The 17,892-nt window shown below is 40.1% G+C and overlaps 1 protein-coding gene across 4 annotated transcripts in view; it reads right to left on the reverse strand.

Annotated features, from left to right (window-relative positions):
- The window catches only part of LOC105485988 (FRY microtubule binding protein), a 268,427-nt gene that overhangs the window by 115,090 nt on the left and 135,445 nt on the right, over nt 1–17,892 (reverse strand). For all 4 annotated transcript variants that reach the window (XM_011748629.3, XM_071081656.1, XM_071081657.1 and 1 more), the window contains 6 exons: nt 12,597–12,855; nt 9,254–9,436; nt 7,182–7,268; nt 4,402–4,661; nt 3,817–4,006; nt 3,046–3,170 (listed from right to left, as the gene is read on the reverse strand). In XM_011748629.3, coding sequence (XP_011746931.1) covers nt 3,046–3,170; nt 3,817–4,006; nt 4,402–4,661; nt 7,182–7,268; nt 9,254–9,436; nt 12,597–12,855 — 1,104 coding nt within the window. The remainder of the gene's footprint in view (nt 1–3,045; nt 3,171–3,816; nt 4,007–4,401; nt 4,662–7,181; nt 7,269–9,253; nt 9,437–12,596; nt 12,856–17,892) is intronic.

Below are 17,892 nucleotides of genomic sequence, written 5' to 3' on the forward strand. Positions count from 1 at the left end.
GTGTGCTAGGCTGGAAACAGGTATTGTCCATACTTTGTATTAGTCGTCTTAATTCCAGTGCTATGCATATAATTTTGGCTCAGTAACTATTTATTGACTTGATTTTGATTAATGTTCCAGAGATCTCTATGGCAAAAACAAACAAACCCTATGTGAACAATTAAACAAACAATATTTTCCAAGTATTTTCTAAATTCAAGTACTTTACTACAAGCTATGGAGCTGAAGATAAATAAAATTGAGCCCCTGCACACAAGAAATTTTCAGTCTAATTAGTGGAAAAGAGATGGGTGCGATTACCCCAGCGCTGCATTTGGGATCTGTGCTCAGGAGACTGACCTCTAGTTGACTTTAAAACAAAGCCTTTTTTGGATTTCAGAGCTAAATTCCTTTATTTCCACTATATAATAAATAAAAAATTCTGTATGGCAAGTACTAAAATTGTGAGATTATCATCAAAACCTTTTCTTTTATATAGTAAAAATATAAATCTTGATCACAATATATGTCTTTGTCCTGATTATCTCCAGTTCTCAACATTATACTTTCTAATCTAATTAGTTCTCTTCTTCAAGAAATAACTTCTGAATCGCTAGGTCAAAAAAACAGACAAAAAGATAAGATGTAGCTTGTTGTCAGACTAGTATGTAGGTATTTTGTCTACAGTATGCCCAGGTTTGAAAACCTTGTACTTTCTGGTAGGACATTTTGTTCTATTAAACATCACCAGCCAGGAAAATCCAAAGATGGGAGTAAACTCTATGCCATTCCATACTGAGAGACAGAAAGCCTGGGTTCGATTCCTGATTTCTCCAATGCAGACATTAGAATTTCTTCATCGAAGAAATGGGAATAACATTGATAGTCTCCTTCACTTTACAGTGGCCATTTAACAAATATTTACATTGTGAATATTTACATTTAATATGTCCTCTCAATAAATTTATGAGATGGATTCTATAATTATACTAACATTTAAAAAACTAGACAGATACACTTATTTATGTTTATTTACTATGCCAATTTTACAGTTGAGAAAACAGAAGCCCAGAGACATTAAGTTTTCTAGACTCACGAGGCTAGTTGGTTACATAATCTTACCTGTCTCTAGGAATATTTAGAGGTCCATATATGCAAAACAATCTTAGATTATTCGGGAAAGAATGTTGGGTAATTTCAGGGATTGTTATTGTTATCTCCTTGTATTTCTTTTCTTTTTTTTTTTTTTGTGACAGAGTCTCACCTAGGCTGGAGTGCACTGCAACCTCTGCTTCCCAGGTTCAAGCTATTCTCCTGCCTCAGCCTCCTGAGTAGCTGGGACTACAGGCGCACACCACCATGCCTGGCTAGTTTTTGTACTTTGAGTAGAGATGGGGTTTCACCATGTTGCCCAGGCTGATCTTGAACTCCTGACCTCAGGTGATCCACCCGCTTTACCCTCCCAAAGTGCTGGGATTACAGGCATGAGCCACTGCGCCCAGCCATCTCCTTGTATTTTTATATGATATTTTGTCTTAACTAATTAACCAATAACTAGTAAAACTCTGGTTAACTGGTACCTACACAGTCAGAACCCACAATTACTTCTTTTAAGAATGAAATCTGGGCTGGGCGCGGTGGCTCACGCCTGTAATCCCAGCACTTTGGAAGGCTGAGGTGGGCGGATCACAAGGTCAGGAGTTTGAGACCATCCTGGCCAATATAGTGAAACCTCATCTCTACTAAAAATACAAAATATTAGCTGGGATTGGTGGTGCACACCTGTAATCCCAGCTACTTAGGAGGCTGAGGCAGGAGAACTGCTTGAACCTGGGAGGCAGAGGTTGCAGTGAGCCGAGATCACACCACTGCACTCTAGCTTGGGCAATGGAGTGAGACACTGTTTCAAAAAAATAAAATAAAATAAAAAAAAATCTGACTCTAACCATAAATAACTTAGATCTTTTTCAATAGCCTCTTACTAATCTTTATTTTTCAAGTAGGGTTTCTCACAAACGCTTGGAGGTTTCTCATTTCTATCTACATGGAAACTTTTGTTTGAGATTTTATTTGTCCATATAGGGTTTTGTTGCTTAGCTAAAGTCATCAGAGGCAACCCAAACTAACATTTTACAATGTCTCTTTCAAAGGCTTTGAGAGTGCTTCAGATGGAATGTTTATTTGATTGCAAATGTGAATAAATAAGGAATCCAGAAAGCAGGTATATGGTTATATTAAGGCAAAGAAAGTGCCCTACAGAAAGATCAACCAAGTTGGGCGTGGTGGCTTACACCTGTAATCCCAGCACTTTGGGAGGCTGAGGCGGGTAGATCACTTGAGGTCAGAAGTTTGAGAACAGCCTGACCAACATGGTGAAACCCCGTCTCTCCTATAAATACGAACATTAGCTGGACGTGGTGGTGCAGGTCTGTAGTCCCAGCTACTCAGAAGACTGAGGCAGGAGAATCGCTTGAATCTAGAAGGCAGAGGTTGCAGTGAGCTGAGATTGTGCCACTGCACTCCAGCCTGGCAACAGAGCGAGACTCTCTCAAACAAACAAACAAACAAACAAACAAAGAAAAAAGAAAGAAAGAAAGAAAGAAAGAAAGAAAGAAAGAAAGAAAGAAAGAAAGAAAGAAAGATAGATCAACCAACGGAACTGAACACATTAGAAAGGGTTTTATCAATGCTTAACCTTTGAGAGTCCGTTGGGTAAATGTCTGATGAGCAGACTGTTGTTATTTTGACGTGATAGCCTCTGAACAGTCTGGCTAACTGGGATTGATACTGAATTATCTTCATTTATAGTTGTCTAAAACAAAGCTTGCCAGTGAAATAAAATTTGAGAGGTAAAATCAAAGTTGCAATGACTAAAAGTGACAGGTGAGGCAGTTGCAAGGAATGCTTGTTACATGCACATCAACCAAGACGATGTAGTGGGAGTCACACAAAGCCTATAAACTCTCCAGGTACCCGCCAACACACAGACTTAAATTTGAGTTAATAAAGGAACGACAATAGCAGCAGCATGTATGAATTTAGAACAACTCATTAAGACTACTGTACCTGAAAACAAGGGAATTTGTTCTTCCAAATCCTAAAACTAAGGACTCTGTGATCTCAATGCTCTCTAGTCTCATCAAAGGCACCAACTGCTTTAACAGAACTCCCACCGATGGGGTGCCTATGGCCTGAAACAAGTTGAATACAAGTGAAAAAGAGGTAACATGGTAATGGATGGTTCCTTTAATCAAAGGATGATTCCATTGTAACAGTTTCAAAGTACTGAACCACATCCCAAGGCACTGCCATCATTTCAGGAAACACACATACACCTACACACACACACACACACACAACCCCACAAATTTAATACAGCAAAATGAATGCAGGTCTCACCTGGAACACAAATTCTAAAAAAAATTTTTATAATGGTTTTCTTCTTTTTAAAACCATTTAAGTCTACAAAGCTATCTTTAACAAGATAATTTATTTAATCAAGGCATGATTTAAAGGTGAATATTTAGTGAGGAGGGACAGAAATGTAGTGTGGTGTTGCAGGACACAAACCAAACCTCAGGGCACGAATAAATACAAGTCACTCTATGGTCTTAAGCAAGTTTCTCAACTTTTCTTTACCTTTGGTTCCCCATTTGTCAGGGAGGAGTAATAAATTATTCATATAAACACTCAATGGAATTTAGAAATGTGTAGGATGAAAATCTGATCCCATAATACTCCAGATGGCAGGCACAGTGCAATGTGCACTGTGAACTCTAGACAAACAAGCTAAAAAAAAACCTTACAGAATAATTCTTCTGAAGCATGTCATGTCACCTTGTTATCGTAGCTCACTGTACCATCAGGTGTGGTCGCCATTATTTCTGGAGTGGAAGCTCTTAAGTGTCCTGGGCTCATAATACTGGGTTTTGCAACTCCAAAACAAAGAATTAGGTAGTTTCTCCACAAAGTGACATAGTTGTCTCCGCTGCCGGCAGTGCTGGTTTTCTTGGCATTAATTGGGCTACTAGAAATATGGAATCAAAAACAAGAGTGAAACTAAGTTCTGGATTTTAAATATCACTTATTAAATAAAGATCATAGGAAGTACTCAAATAGAGTTGAACAACTGTCAGAGAGAAGAGTATCTGCATTGGATGAGAAGTCAAACAGAAGAACTTTCAAGTATCTTTTACCATTAAAAGTCTGAAATTATAGACTTAGACAATCATACTGATTAGTGAGGAAAAAACCCACTAGCTTTAGACAAAAATTTTTTAATGTTTTTACTCAATGTTAAGAATTCTCTAGTAGGAAGTTCAGAAATTGGGATGATAACATCCCAATCTCTTGTACAAAATGAAAACTTAAGAGGGCAAATGGAAAAACAACAGGGCAGAGGAAAACACAAGGATGCCTTACTTTGGGTCCACCAGAGGCATCACCGACTGGAGTCGAGTGAAGGCATAAGGCCAGGCATAGCTGAGGGCTGTGGGGCAGTGCTTGGGTAAGTTCTCCTGCCGGAGGAAGCTGAAGAGGCAGAGGACCCATGGGTCTTTGACAGACTGTGCGAATATCCAGACATGGGAAGGGCTTTTCACATCATAATGGCTATTGACCAGGACTGCGTTCCATTCCACCAGCCACTGCAGATCCACATTGTGGGTGAGTGGTAACGTTGCCTGTAGGTATAAGAGGTAGGTTGTGAGTTAAACCCGAACTGAAGTTATCCCTCCTCCACAGGGCTCAGCCTGGATACTCATTCTTGCACAGTGCTTTTCCTGAGTGCACTGGACTGGCTTTGAATCTGAAATACCAATCCTGCACCTACCACATTTGACCTTGGTGTGTGGTCATCAGTCTTCCTATGCTAGATGATAAGCAGCTTAAGTGCAAAATTTAAGAACTTGGATCATATTTTGACAGGTTTATCGTCACAGAGCACTGTGTATCAGTACACAGAAGCTGTTCACTAGTTATTTGTTGAATGAACATACGACAGTAAATTTAAACTGAACCATGGATTCACTATTTTAAAATTCTGAAAAGTTATTCATCTCTGAGATTCACAAATACGTTTTTATCATTGTAATTAATACATTCTTAAAGCTATGATCTTCTCTATCTTTCCTTACACTAAAATATCTTCCCTTTGATTTAGAGAGAGGGCTAAGCACAATCTCTTTTATGAAGGGCATTCTACTGACAGTTTTTGAGATAAGATACCTACATATTCTTATTTTATGTATGATGTATGTATGAAGACAGAGTCTTGCTCTGTCACACAGATTGGAGTGCAGTGGTGTGATCCTGGCTCACTGCCACTTCCGCCTCCCAGGTTCAAGTGATTCTTGTACCTCAGCCTCCCGAGTAGCTGGGATTACAGGCACACGCCACCATGCCTGGCTAATTTTTGTATTATTGTTTAGGAGAGACAGGATTTCACCATGTTGGCCAGGCTGGTCTCGAATTCCTGACCTCAAGTGATCTGCCTGCTTTGGCCTACCAAAGTGCTGGCATTATAGGCGTGAACCACCACATCCGGCCAAGATACCTACATATTCTCGCCCTATGATAGCAAGTAAAAATAAAAATCCCTTGAAATCTCTTGAAAGGTAAATATCTATATTAATAAGTTCTTATATTCCATTTTGTTCTCTTTTAAGTCTAGATACCAAAGTTCAGGGGAAATCAATTTTCAAATAATCCAGCTATTGTGCCAAGAGAGGACACTGCCTTTATGTTTGTTAGGCATGTAAAATGATAAGTTTATCCATTGGGTTTATGAGTTCCCATGGGTAAGAGTGTTTTAATAGTGGCCTCAATGGTCAATAGGCTGTAAGGGGCAGAGATGGAGCTGCAGAGCCTGAGAGATGAGATGGCAACATAGGCTCTGCCCAAAGCCTGTGACCTGGGAAAATTACTGAACATCCTAGAATCTCTGTTTATTGAATGTATGACTTGGGAATTATAATGCTGATCTCACCAAATCTTTCAGTGAATTACATGAGATAACAGCTGTAAAAACACCTGGCACAAAGCAGGCATCGCTTCTCCCATTACTCTCTCCCCGTTTCTGTACATCTTCCTAAGTTCAGTATTGCTGAGCTAGTTACCCAGCTTAAGATTTTGATTTTGGTACACACAGAACAAAAGTACATGAACAAAATATAAAGCGCTATCTGTAGGCAAGTAGGATACGTACATTAAGCAAAGCTTAATATTCCGTTCCATGTCAAAACAATTTCAAATTCTAAGAGGGAGGACTATTTCACTATGACTGTTAAGGTCTGCAGTACCTGGCTTATAGTTTTAGTGTATTATTATTATGACCATAAGCAAGAACAGGGCTACTAAAAATAGGAATCTGTGTTCAATCAAGTCAGAAAAGGCCATGAAGAGCTCCGAAATGTCTTCAGGTTTTGTATACACTTATAATTATCTGACAAGTATCTGCACATCAGGCATCCGCAACATCAGTAACATGGATTCTGCAAGGAGTCTCAGCTCTGTCCTGCCTCCCTTCAGCTATTTAGCCCAAATTAATGCAGGTCCTGTTTTTACACTTTTATTTTTAAAGTCAGATAACTAAAATCAGTTTAAATTTCCCTTCTACACTTGTTCAGGAAATTGAAAGTTGCCAAAGGAAGAATGTATTTGTGTAGCAGATAAACCTCTCCTAGGTTCAGAGTCCAAACCTGGGAAGGAGAGTTCGAGAGACCAGACTTGACCCTGGGCTCTAAAACTCCCCTTTTGGGTGACTGTGGACTCATCCCTTAACATTTTTGAATTTCAGTAACTGTGAGAATCAAATCAAATAATAAATGTAAAAGCACTTTGTAAACTATAAAGTACCACATAAATAGAAGTTACATATTAAGTACAATATTAATTGCTAAGTCTAATATTAAGTGATAAGTACAATGAAAAAGGCAAAGTAATTTTCCCTAAGAATCCTGAGCAATTCTTCTTAAAATTGTAGTTTACAAATATTATCTATATTCCTAAGACCCAGATTTTGTGTAAAATTTATCTTAAACTAACATCTGAAAAACTAGTCTTATCTTCATAAGTACCTTTGGGTCAGTTTACTAATCTGACATAAACACCCAAATTATTCCACATAATTTTTCAGTGACTCTCTACTTTAGATAGGTTCAGAGCTTTTAAGAGCCATTAATTGGAATCAAATGTGTACTTACTGAATCCGAAACTGCTACATGAATAAAACTTTCTAGAATGGAAGAACTTAGCTGATCCATGACATCAATCATCGGCCTGTCGTCATCCTGTACAAAGGTGAGGTGATTACTCTCTATGGGAAAATGAATCCTCCCCACCCACCCCACCACCTTCGTCTGATACATGAAGCAGGACAGCTTGCGAGACAGCGATAAGGATTTTCTCACAGAAAAGTGAGTGCCTAGAGGGTGGAAGGCAGTGAGTAAAACTCCTGTGGTTCTGAGCTTCATCTTTCAAGTTTAATGGAAGATAATTAGAATTCCAATTTCACATTGTACTGAAAAGACATACACCTGAATTTCAGACTCATACATGTACATGAGAATCTACCAACACCATACGTTATTCACTATGGTGTTCATGTTATTAATTTTGAGAAGTAGAAATCCTGCAAGAACATGCTTTGTTAGACCACCAACTAAAATGCTACTTACTTTAAGTCACTGGTCTGTTAAAATAACTGATAAATTGTTTACTGTGACTGAATTTTAGTCCCAAAGAAACCAGACTGACAACACACTCTTTGTAGTATCTACATAGTATATAACGATTTGATATAAGATGCAAATTGGAAAGGGCACGAGAGAGTATCTAAGTGAAAATGCTACATGAATAATACATAAATGAATGGATTCATTCATTTATATATCATAAATAAATTCATCCATTCATTTATATATTATGAACATAATATATGTAATGAATATATAAATATTCATTTATATATTATATATTCATTCACCACCCTTTATTATGGAGAAATTTAAAAATATAAAATTATTTACTCAAAAGCCTTATAGAAAAGCCTTAGAATGTCTCTATTTGTGTGTGAATGACAATGATTTAAAAAACATTATGGCAGGTCAAAGAAAACAACATATGAGGAACATCCTTGATGCAGTCTACTGGATTAACACTTAAGAAGTGGGGCGTTAGAGCCATGTGTATATATCTGTTGTTGAATTTTGGCTCTGTTACATTCCAGCTGTTGATTTTGGGGAAGGCATTTAACCTCTCTAAGCCTCAGTCTCAGTATCTGTACAATGGGATAATAACCAAACCAATCCTTAGGTTATTATGAGGGTTAAATGAGATATTCTATATAAAGCACTTAGCAGAGTACCTGACACATACATGGTAATTATTATTATCATTACTTTCATAATTACAAACATGATGAAGGTTTGCTAAAATATAGCATGTCTTAGAGATTCATTTAAAAGATGCCAGAGATGTGGCCCTGAAATATATCAGAAAGCTATCTAAAGAAATGTGAACAGAAAAGATTGTGAAGTTGAAAATATTTTATAAAGACAGTGACTATGTCAAGTATTATAAAACCAAATTATTTTTAAAAGAAGAAAATAGAAAGTGATAATTTTCTAAAGAAGTATATGACATGAAAAGCTGGTCCTTCTTTCATCAAATTATGCACTTGGTTTGGCCACCCAAGCTACTTGCAAGAGAGCAAGAAGTGTTTTCTGTGAACAAGGTGTACAACATTTGGCCAAATGTGGGGTGTTAGCAGGCATTGATCATGCTTAATAATTGGCTTCCTTCTTCCATTTCAAGAGGACATGTTTTTTGTGACGCCATTTTCTACCATCATCAAGATTAAACATCTTTCAGTTTGCCAAACTTCCACCTTGATCATTTCAAATGAGATATATTATTTTTTCAATTTTATTCTCTAACATAAAGTAATAGTATCTTCTTAATTAGATGTGTGTTGAACACTGTGGAGGAAATGATCCATAGCCTAAATTAATCTTAAAATTCTTTACTTCTTAGCAAAGTAATGTCCCTGGAGAACTGGGATTGGTCTTTTCTATTGCTTTTAGAAAACATGACTTACATCTAGTAGATCAAGAATGCTATTACAATCGTTTAAAACCTAACAATGAATGAAAAATGCGACACCACATGTAACATAAAAGTACATGAAATAGTAATGCATCATTTGTACTTTTTAATCTAAATTTCAGAACAGTTGAAAGTAAGAAATGGAAAAATTCAGAAGACAAATCCATACCTCAGGCTGTCCCAGGGCAACAAATAACGCTCGAATTTCCTTGAGTATTAAAACGGACAGTTTGCGTGTGGCCACCTGGAAACTGCAGAGTAAAACCAGAGCAAAACCTTCTACAGCGTGGAGTACACTGCAGTGGGGACCTCGTTCCGACTGAATTCTGTGACTGGAGCCATTTGCAATGAGCTGTTATGCAATAAGAACAACATTCTGTATTCAGCAAAATAACAATGGAAGAATAATAAACTCATGTTTTATATATCTTTTGCACATTTGACCTTGTAAATGTTAAAATAAATCACAATGGTTTAGAACCAGACATGTCTATGAATGTATTATTACTATTCATGAAATATCCTAGATCCCCTTTTGTCTTTCAGATCAATTGTTGCTGTGGAATATCATCAACCATCTGTTACTTCTGATGAAAAATAACTCTTCAAAGGCTATTAATGTTAATAAAAACACAACTCCTTTCATCTTTACCACTTGGTATTACACTGTATATACAATCAAAGTGGCCAAAGTTGTTATTTAAATTCTCCACAGACTTTTGGATACTATTAAATCGAATTTTCAAACATTTACTTTCTATTTCTTCTTGCCTACTTGTTTGTATGTTAGATTCTACTCTAGGTTTTGCACAGGTGTGTGATGGATTCTGAAAGTTCCCAATCCCCAACCAAGTGAATCTAAAGTAAAAGCAAGCCAGTCAACAGGGAAGTTTCCACCTTCATTTTTGTTTTCCCGTTACAAGCACATATAATCCTTGGTTTCCTACCTATCATGTGTTGGCATGTCTACAATACAGGGAAGGGAGAAGGAGCTGAATGTCATCTCTGGGGTTAGCCTCTCAGGAATCCCAGCTGTTCCCCAGATGCTACTATACTGCCGTGAGCCTCCACAGTCTTTAGACTCTCAGTTCCACTCTTCTCCAGCCAGACCCCTTTCTCCATCTGCTCATTGCCAATGCCAAGTTCCCACTGCCCTGGTTCTCCTCTGACAACACTCCTCCTCAATGCGCTCTGCAAAACGTTATCGCTACCTTAACCATTTAGGATTGAGACATGAAAGGATAAAGAAACCACAAGACTGCGCTGTCTTCTCCATGGATATTGAATAAAGCAACCCAGGTGTTGCTGGCTAAAAACAACTAGTGGACAGCTGACTTTTATATACCTGTATCCACAGCCATATTCATATCAATATGTATATCCATATGTACATCCACACCTACACCTACATCCACATCTACATCCACATCAATATCCACATCTATATCCACAACCCTATCCACATCCTTATCACATCCACATTTACATCCATATCCATATCTACATCCACACCCACACCCACATCTATATCCACAGCTACATCCACATCCACATTCCTATCCACATCCATATCACATCCATTTACATCCACATCCTATCTACATCCACACCCACACCCACATCCATGTCCACATCCCTATCCACATCCCTATCACATCCACATTTACATCCATATCCATATCTACATCCACACCCACACCTACATCCACATCCATGTCCACCCACATCAATATCCACATCCACATCTATATCCACAGCTACATCCACATCCACATCCCTATCCACATCCATATCACATCCATTTACATCCACATCCACATCACATCCATTTACATCCACATCCACATCCTATCTACATCCACATCCACACCCACATCCACACCCACACCCACATCCACATCCACATCCCTATCCACATCCATATCACATCCATTTACATCCACACCCACACCCACACCTACATCCACATCCACATCTACATCCGCATCTACATCCACACCCACACCCACATCCACACCTACATCCACATCCATGTCCACATCCACACCCACACCCACATCTACAACTACATCCACATCCATGTCCACATCCACATCCATGTCCACATCTACATCTACATCCACACCCACATCCACCTCCACACCTACATCCACATCCATGTCCACATCTACACCCACATCCACCTCCACATCCCTATCCACATCCATATCACATCCATTTACATCTACATCCACATCCTATCTACATCCACACCCACATCCACATCTACATCCACATCCAGGTCCACATCCACACCCACATCCACATCCACACCCACACCTACATCCACACCCACCTCCACATCCCTATCCACATCCATATCACATCCATATGTATATCCACATCCTGTCTACACCCACACCCACACCCACATCCACATCTACATCTGCATTTACATCCACACCTACATCCACATCCACACCCACATCCACATCCACACCTACATTCACACCCACATCCACACCCACATCCACATCCATATCACATCCATTTACATCCACATCCACACCCACACCTACATCCACACCCACATCCACATCTACATCTGCATCTACATCCACACCTATATCCACATCCACACCTACATCCACATCCATGTCCACATCCACACCCACACACACACCCACATCCACATCCCTATCCACATCCATATGTATATCCACATCCACATCCTATCTACATCCACACCCACACCCACACCCACATCTACATCTGCATCTACATCCACACCCACATCCACATCCACATCCACACCCACATCCACACCTACATCCACACCCACATCCACATTCACATCCACATCCACATCCACATCCACATCCACATCCACATCCACATCCACATCCACATCCAGCTCTAAGTCCCTGGACTGTAGTCATTTGCTCTCACAAATATATTTGCACCATACTTCTCTGAAAAAAACTATTTCTATTCCCTAAATGACCTTGTGAACGTTAACAAGTCTAACCTGATGTGGAATATCATGCTCTGAGTTTCTTGGTCACAATTTATGCCAGTGGAAGAACTAAGGCCCACCACCAGAGAGGAAGTTCCTAGGTGGCTGGAAGTAAGAATTCTAAAGGTTCTAGACTGCCTCTCATTCACATATATAGTGCCTAAAAGAATATAAATTCAGCCGGGCATGGTGGCTCACACCTGTAATCCCACCACTCTGGGAGGCTGAGGCGGGAGGATCACTTGAGGTTGGGAGTTCGAGACCAGCCTGGCCAAGATGGCAAAACCCCAGTCTCTGCTAAAAATACAAAAATTAGCTGGGTGTGATGGCATGCACCTGTAATCCCAGCTACTCGGGAGGCTGAGGCATGAGAATCACTTGAACCAGGAGGCAGACGTTGCAGTGAGCCGAGATCATGCTACTGTACTCCAGCCTGGGCAATAGAGTGAGACTGTCCCACCCCACAACACCAACAACAAAAAAGAATATAAATTCATGGGTAAGGTGTGAAAATCACCTCCGAATTTCTGATTTTGTTGGCTTGTTCATAGACTTTTCCTTGTGTCTGTATGACTAGTTTCCACTGGGTGAGCAGCTGCAGCAGCAACTTCAGGGATGAATCAAGGAGTGTGTGATGCATATCATTTACTTCCCGGAGCAGGAAGTTGGTAAAGCCAAATAGGACATCTTCTCTCCAATCTGAGAAGTCAACAAGTAAACCCTGAAGAGAATTTTGTGCAATATGTCGCAATTCATCATCCATATGAATAGAGAGCCTGTGAAATGAATAACAGACAATAAAATCATTTACTTTATTAACTGGTCTTCTAGAGCTAAGAAGGAACATCTATTAATATATATCTCTTCTACTTGAGTCTGAAAATGGGTCTCCCTTATTTTTTACTTAGTAAATGACTTACATAAATACTTTTTAAAAACTTCTAATTTGGCCAGGCACAGTGGCTCACACCTGTAATCCCAGCACTTTGGGAGGCTGAGGTGAGACGATTGCCTGAGTTCAGGAGTTCGAGGCCAGGTTGACTAACATGGTGAAACCCCGTCTCTACTAAAAATACAAAAATTAGCTGGGCGTGGTGGCACATGCCTGTAGTCCCCGGTACTTGGGAGGCTAGGCAGGAGAATCGCTTGAACCCGGGAGGCAGAGGTTGCAGTGAGCCAAGATCGTGCCACTGCACTCCAGCCTGGGCAACAGAGTGAAACTCCATCTCAAACAAAACAAAACAAAACAAAACAAACTTCTAATTTTAGAATTACTGAAGCGTTGCAAAGATAATGCAGAGTTTTCTGATATAGTGTTCTTCCGGCCTCCCCTAATGTTAACATCTTATATAACCATGGTACATTTAGCAAAACTAAGAACTTAATATTGGGAAGAAGCTATTAACTTTACTCAGATTTCACCAGTTTTCCAATGATGTCCTTTTTCTGTTTCAGAACGCAATCCAAGACATCACACTGCATTTAGCTGTACTGTATATGAACACTTTTTAATACATCACTGGCTACAGAATAAATTAGTATCGAATCCTATTTTTAAGGATGAGGAACCTGAGTACTGGAGAAGCTAAAGGACTCATCCAGAAGCTCAGTATAAATGAGCAATCAGAGTAAGGCCAGTGGTCCTAAATCGGTTTTGCTCCTTGGGAAATTTGGCAATGTCTGGAGACATTTCTGGCTGCACACCTTGGGGTGTGGTAGAGGCATCTCTCCAGTGGGTAGAAGCTAGGGATGTTGCTAAACACCCTACAATGCACAGGACAGTACCCTGTGACAAAGAATTTTCTGGCCCAAAATGTCGATAGTGCCAAGGTTGAGAAATTTTGAGTGAGTTAGCAGAATTCTAGTGTATCTGTGGTTTAATCTAGAACAACACAATTAATATTAAATCTTGACATTGGTAGGATGGATTATTGCTAACCTATTGCTTTACGTATTCATTCATTTATTTAATAAGCAAAGGCTTTTAAGAGACACCTTCGTAAGATTCAGTCATTATATGGCCTGTGTACCGCACTTAGGATATTGAGTTTGGTGTGGCTGTGTCTATTGGGTGAGGTGCCTGCAAGAGCAAGGTGTGAGACAGTGCTGGACAGGAAGCAGATGCAGCTCACTGAAGGGTCTTTGGGCCACCCAGGGAGACAACACAGCAGGGAAGGGGTTCAGAGTGTGTACTCTGGAATCAGAATGCCTGGATCAGTGTCTTGCCTCTGTCACTTATTAGCTACGTGACTTCAGGCTATCACTTAATCTCTAAGCCTCAGATTGGTGAAATGGGGGTACTAACTGTAACTGCATTCCATAAACCTGTTGTGAGGGTCACTGAATTATCCATGTGCAATGTTTAGCACTGCACAGATCATAGAGCAGGCAGTCAGTAATGTTAGCTATTATTAGAAGAAAATGAATTGTATCCTGAAAGTTATAGGGAAATAAACATGATTAGATTCACTCTTGAGAAAAGAGAGTCACGCAGGAAAGGGAGAATGCCTTGGAGAAGAAACAAGGCACAGGTCACCTAAGAGGTCACTGCAGTGACTTAAGCAACAAGTGGTGAGGGCCTGACCAAAGCAGAGAAGTGTGGTAGGGTAAGGGCAGATGGAGGCCAAAGACACTGAAAAGATAGAGTTTCCAGGACTCAGTAGCCTGCAGGTGTTCAGTGTCAGAGAAGAACATGGCTGAGTCAATGGAGGCTCCATACCCAGGGCAAATAGAAGACAACGTTGCAGCCCAGAGTGGTTAATGAATCTGCTCAAAATTAACAAAGGGAAGAGCCAGGAATTCAATCTAGGACTTCTAATCTTTAATCCAAAATACTTCCCACAAAACAAGCCTGGCACAAGTCACCCTAGTTATCACTCTCAAATAGACAGCATTTCAAAAGCCTGATAAGATAAGCAAACTCTTGCCTTATTTTCTAAAGCTTAAAGTACACCAGTTGGTCCAGTCTGACAATATAAACTAGGTAAAAAGTTCTTTAGTTCACAGATTTACACTGAGTCAGGGAATATATTTTCTGTCTCAGAAGCATGCAAAGTTCTAAACAGACCCTGAGAAGGAAGAGCTAAGCTAATTTTTCAGGGACGTCTTATACAATTAAATCTACAGTTCTTAAGTAGTTGCTGAAAAAAGAATGAGAAGCCTTTAACCTGGGCTTCCAATCTAGAATTGTCTGAAACAGGAATTTTCAAACTTTCTTTATAGTGCATTCAGCAACAGATCTATTTTTTTTTCCAACAGAGTTTATGTAGAGCTCTGTGGTGGTGAATTTTATGTGTCAACTTGGCTGGACCTCGGTGCCCAGATATTTGGCTGACATTATTCTGGATGTTTTTGGATGAGATTAACATTTGAATCAGTGGACTCTGAGGAAAGCAATTTCCCCACCTCATGTGGGTGGGCCTCATTTGACCAGCTGCAGGCCTGACTAGAACAAAAGACTGGACTCCCCTGAGCAAGAGAGAATTCTACCGCCTTTAGACTTCATCTGCAACATTGGTTCTTCCTGGTTCTACAGCAGATTGCGTTTGGATTCAAACTGGAAACTTGGCTCTTCTGAATCTCCAGCCTGCCGGCCTTCAGACGAGAATGGCAGCACTGGCTCTCCTGCATCTCCAGCTTGCTGGCCCCCCATGAAGATTTTGGACCTGCCAGTCTCCATAACTACATGAGCCAATTCCTTACAATAAATCTCTTTCTCTCTATATACATCTTATTGTTTCTGTTTCTCTCTGGAGAATTCTAATACAAACTTCAATATATAGATACATAAAACCTGAGTCACTCTGGTTAAAGCTGGGGGTAAACGGCCGGAAGCCCACCCATTTGGGGAGAATACACTCATTCACTGGCCAAGCAGCTGAGTCATCTCTGCAGTCCATGGTTTGAAAACACTAGTTTATGAAAAGCACTTGAAGTCATTTCCCCATCTTACGTTTATTATTCTAATTTACTATATTTAGACCTGTCTATGGTCCTGAAGGTCTTAGAAAATAAGCTTCCACAGATAACAAGCCACCATTTTTAGGACAGGTAATAGTTTAGTAACCAGGAACTGCAGACACTACATAAATGTTAACTGATAGTAATGACAGTGGTCACAATTTTGTGTCTCCCACAAAATTCATATGTTGAAGTCCTAACTCCCAGTACCTTAGAATGTGACCTTATTTGGAAATGAGGTCATTGCAGATGTAACTAGCTAAGTTAAGAAGAGGTTGTGGGCCCCTAATCCAATATGACTGCTGTCCTTATAAGAAGCGCACTTTTGTAGACAGACAAACACATGTGGATAATGCCATATGAAGATAAAGGCAGACATCAGGGTGATGCTTCTACAAGCCAAGGGATGCCAAAGAGTGCCAGCAAACTACCAGAAGCCAGGTGACAGGCTTGGAGCAGAGTCCCTCTCATAGTCTTGAGCAGGACACAACCCTGCTGACACCCTGATCTTGGACCTCTAGCCTCCAGAACTGTGAGAGAATAAATTTTTGGTGTTTAGGCCACTCATTTTTTGACAGTTTGTTATGGCAGCCCTAGCAAACCAATATAATCATGAAACCAGGCAAGAACCAAGGACGAAAGCCATGTCACGGTCTATTTTCATGAAGCCTTTAAGTAAAGGCTTTTAAGTAAAGAAAAACTTTCAGCTTTCCAAATGACATCGATTCTACTCTTCATCTAACTTTGCTCTCACGCACAATCTGCAATCTAGAATCTGTTTTAACTTCAAACACACAATGCAGGATCATTTTCAGGACTCTTGGAGCCCCAAGGCAGTGTAGTCCTTGCTATTCCTGGTGGTCATGTCTCTTAAAATGACAGTATTTACCTACTCTACCAGTGAAAGGCTTAAAAATATTCCTGGAGGATGAAGACCAGGAAGGGGAAAGGGCTTCTGGGATAGAAGGCTCAGCTGGTTATAAAAGTGGAATGTTTGTAGAAGAAAAAGGCCCAGACTGCCACAGAACTGAGACTGAGAGGAAATCACCTATCAAGACAAGTCTGTGGGTAGCAGGTGAGGAGTAAGGGGAAGAAGCTGTGAAAACGACAAGGCTCCCTCCCTGTGTCCTGTCCCTTGAAGCGTATAAGCAGAGCGCTGCCTGTCAGATACAGTTGCCATCTCTTCCACTCAGTTCTTCCTCATTTTTACTTTTATTAGATTTTGACCAGATAATCAAGATCTTGTGAAACACATGGGATTTTACATTATAAAGCAGGAAAAAAACAAAAATACAAAAACAGCTATCTAAAAGGGAAAAGAAGGCTTGGAGTTAAATAAGAAAGATGTCCAGACATTCTGACTACCCAGGAAAGCAGCGTGGAGCTGGCTTACGGATTTATAAATCCTATTAGATCTCCTTCTCTAGCAAGGATGAGTGTGAGAGACAGCAGTTCCCCCAACTGGGCCATCTTGATAGAGAAACTAGACCAGGAAAGAAAGAACAGGTCTCAACTGCAAACTAAACAGGTGCAGTTATAATTTTAAAAACTGTCCTTTGAGAAAGTTTGGTGGCAGCAATTAAGAGAGAACAGAGAGACTTTAAGAGAAAGCAACTTGTGAAGATATCTGGCTAGCTTGGGGAACTAAGGCTAAATTTCTGAGAAGGTGATTTGGTTCTCAGAAGCCTACAATAAAAGAAACCAGTGTTGCCAATACCAATTGCAGCTGCCCCTCCCAGGCAGCTGGGATCAGGAGCACTAAGCAGGCCTGGTGTGATTCTCACTGCTCATGTCAGAAAGCGAATGCACAGCTGTATTCTGCACAGGCCACCTGTGCCACTGCCAGTGGTCCT

Source organism: Macaca nemestrina, chromosome 16, assembly GCF_043159975.1.
Source record: "Macaca nemestrina isolate mMacNem1 chromosome 16, mMacNem.hap1, whole genome shotgun sequence".
Classification (NCBI taxonomy): Eukaryota; Metazoa; Chordata; class Mammalia; order Primates; family Cercopithecidae; genus Macaca; species Macaca nemestrina.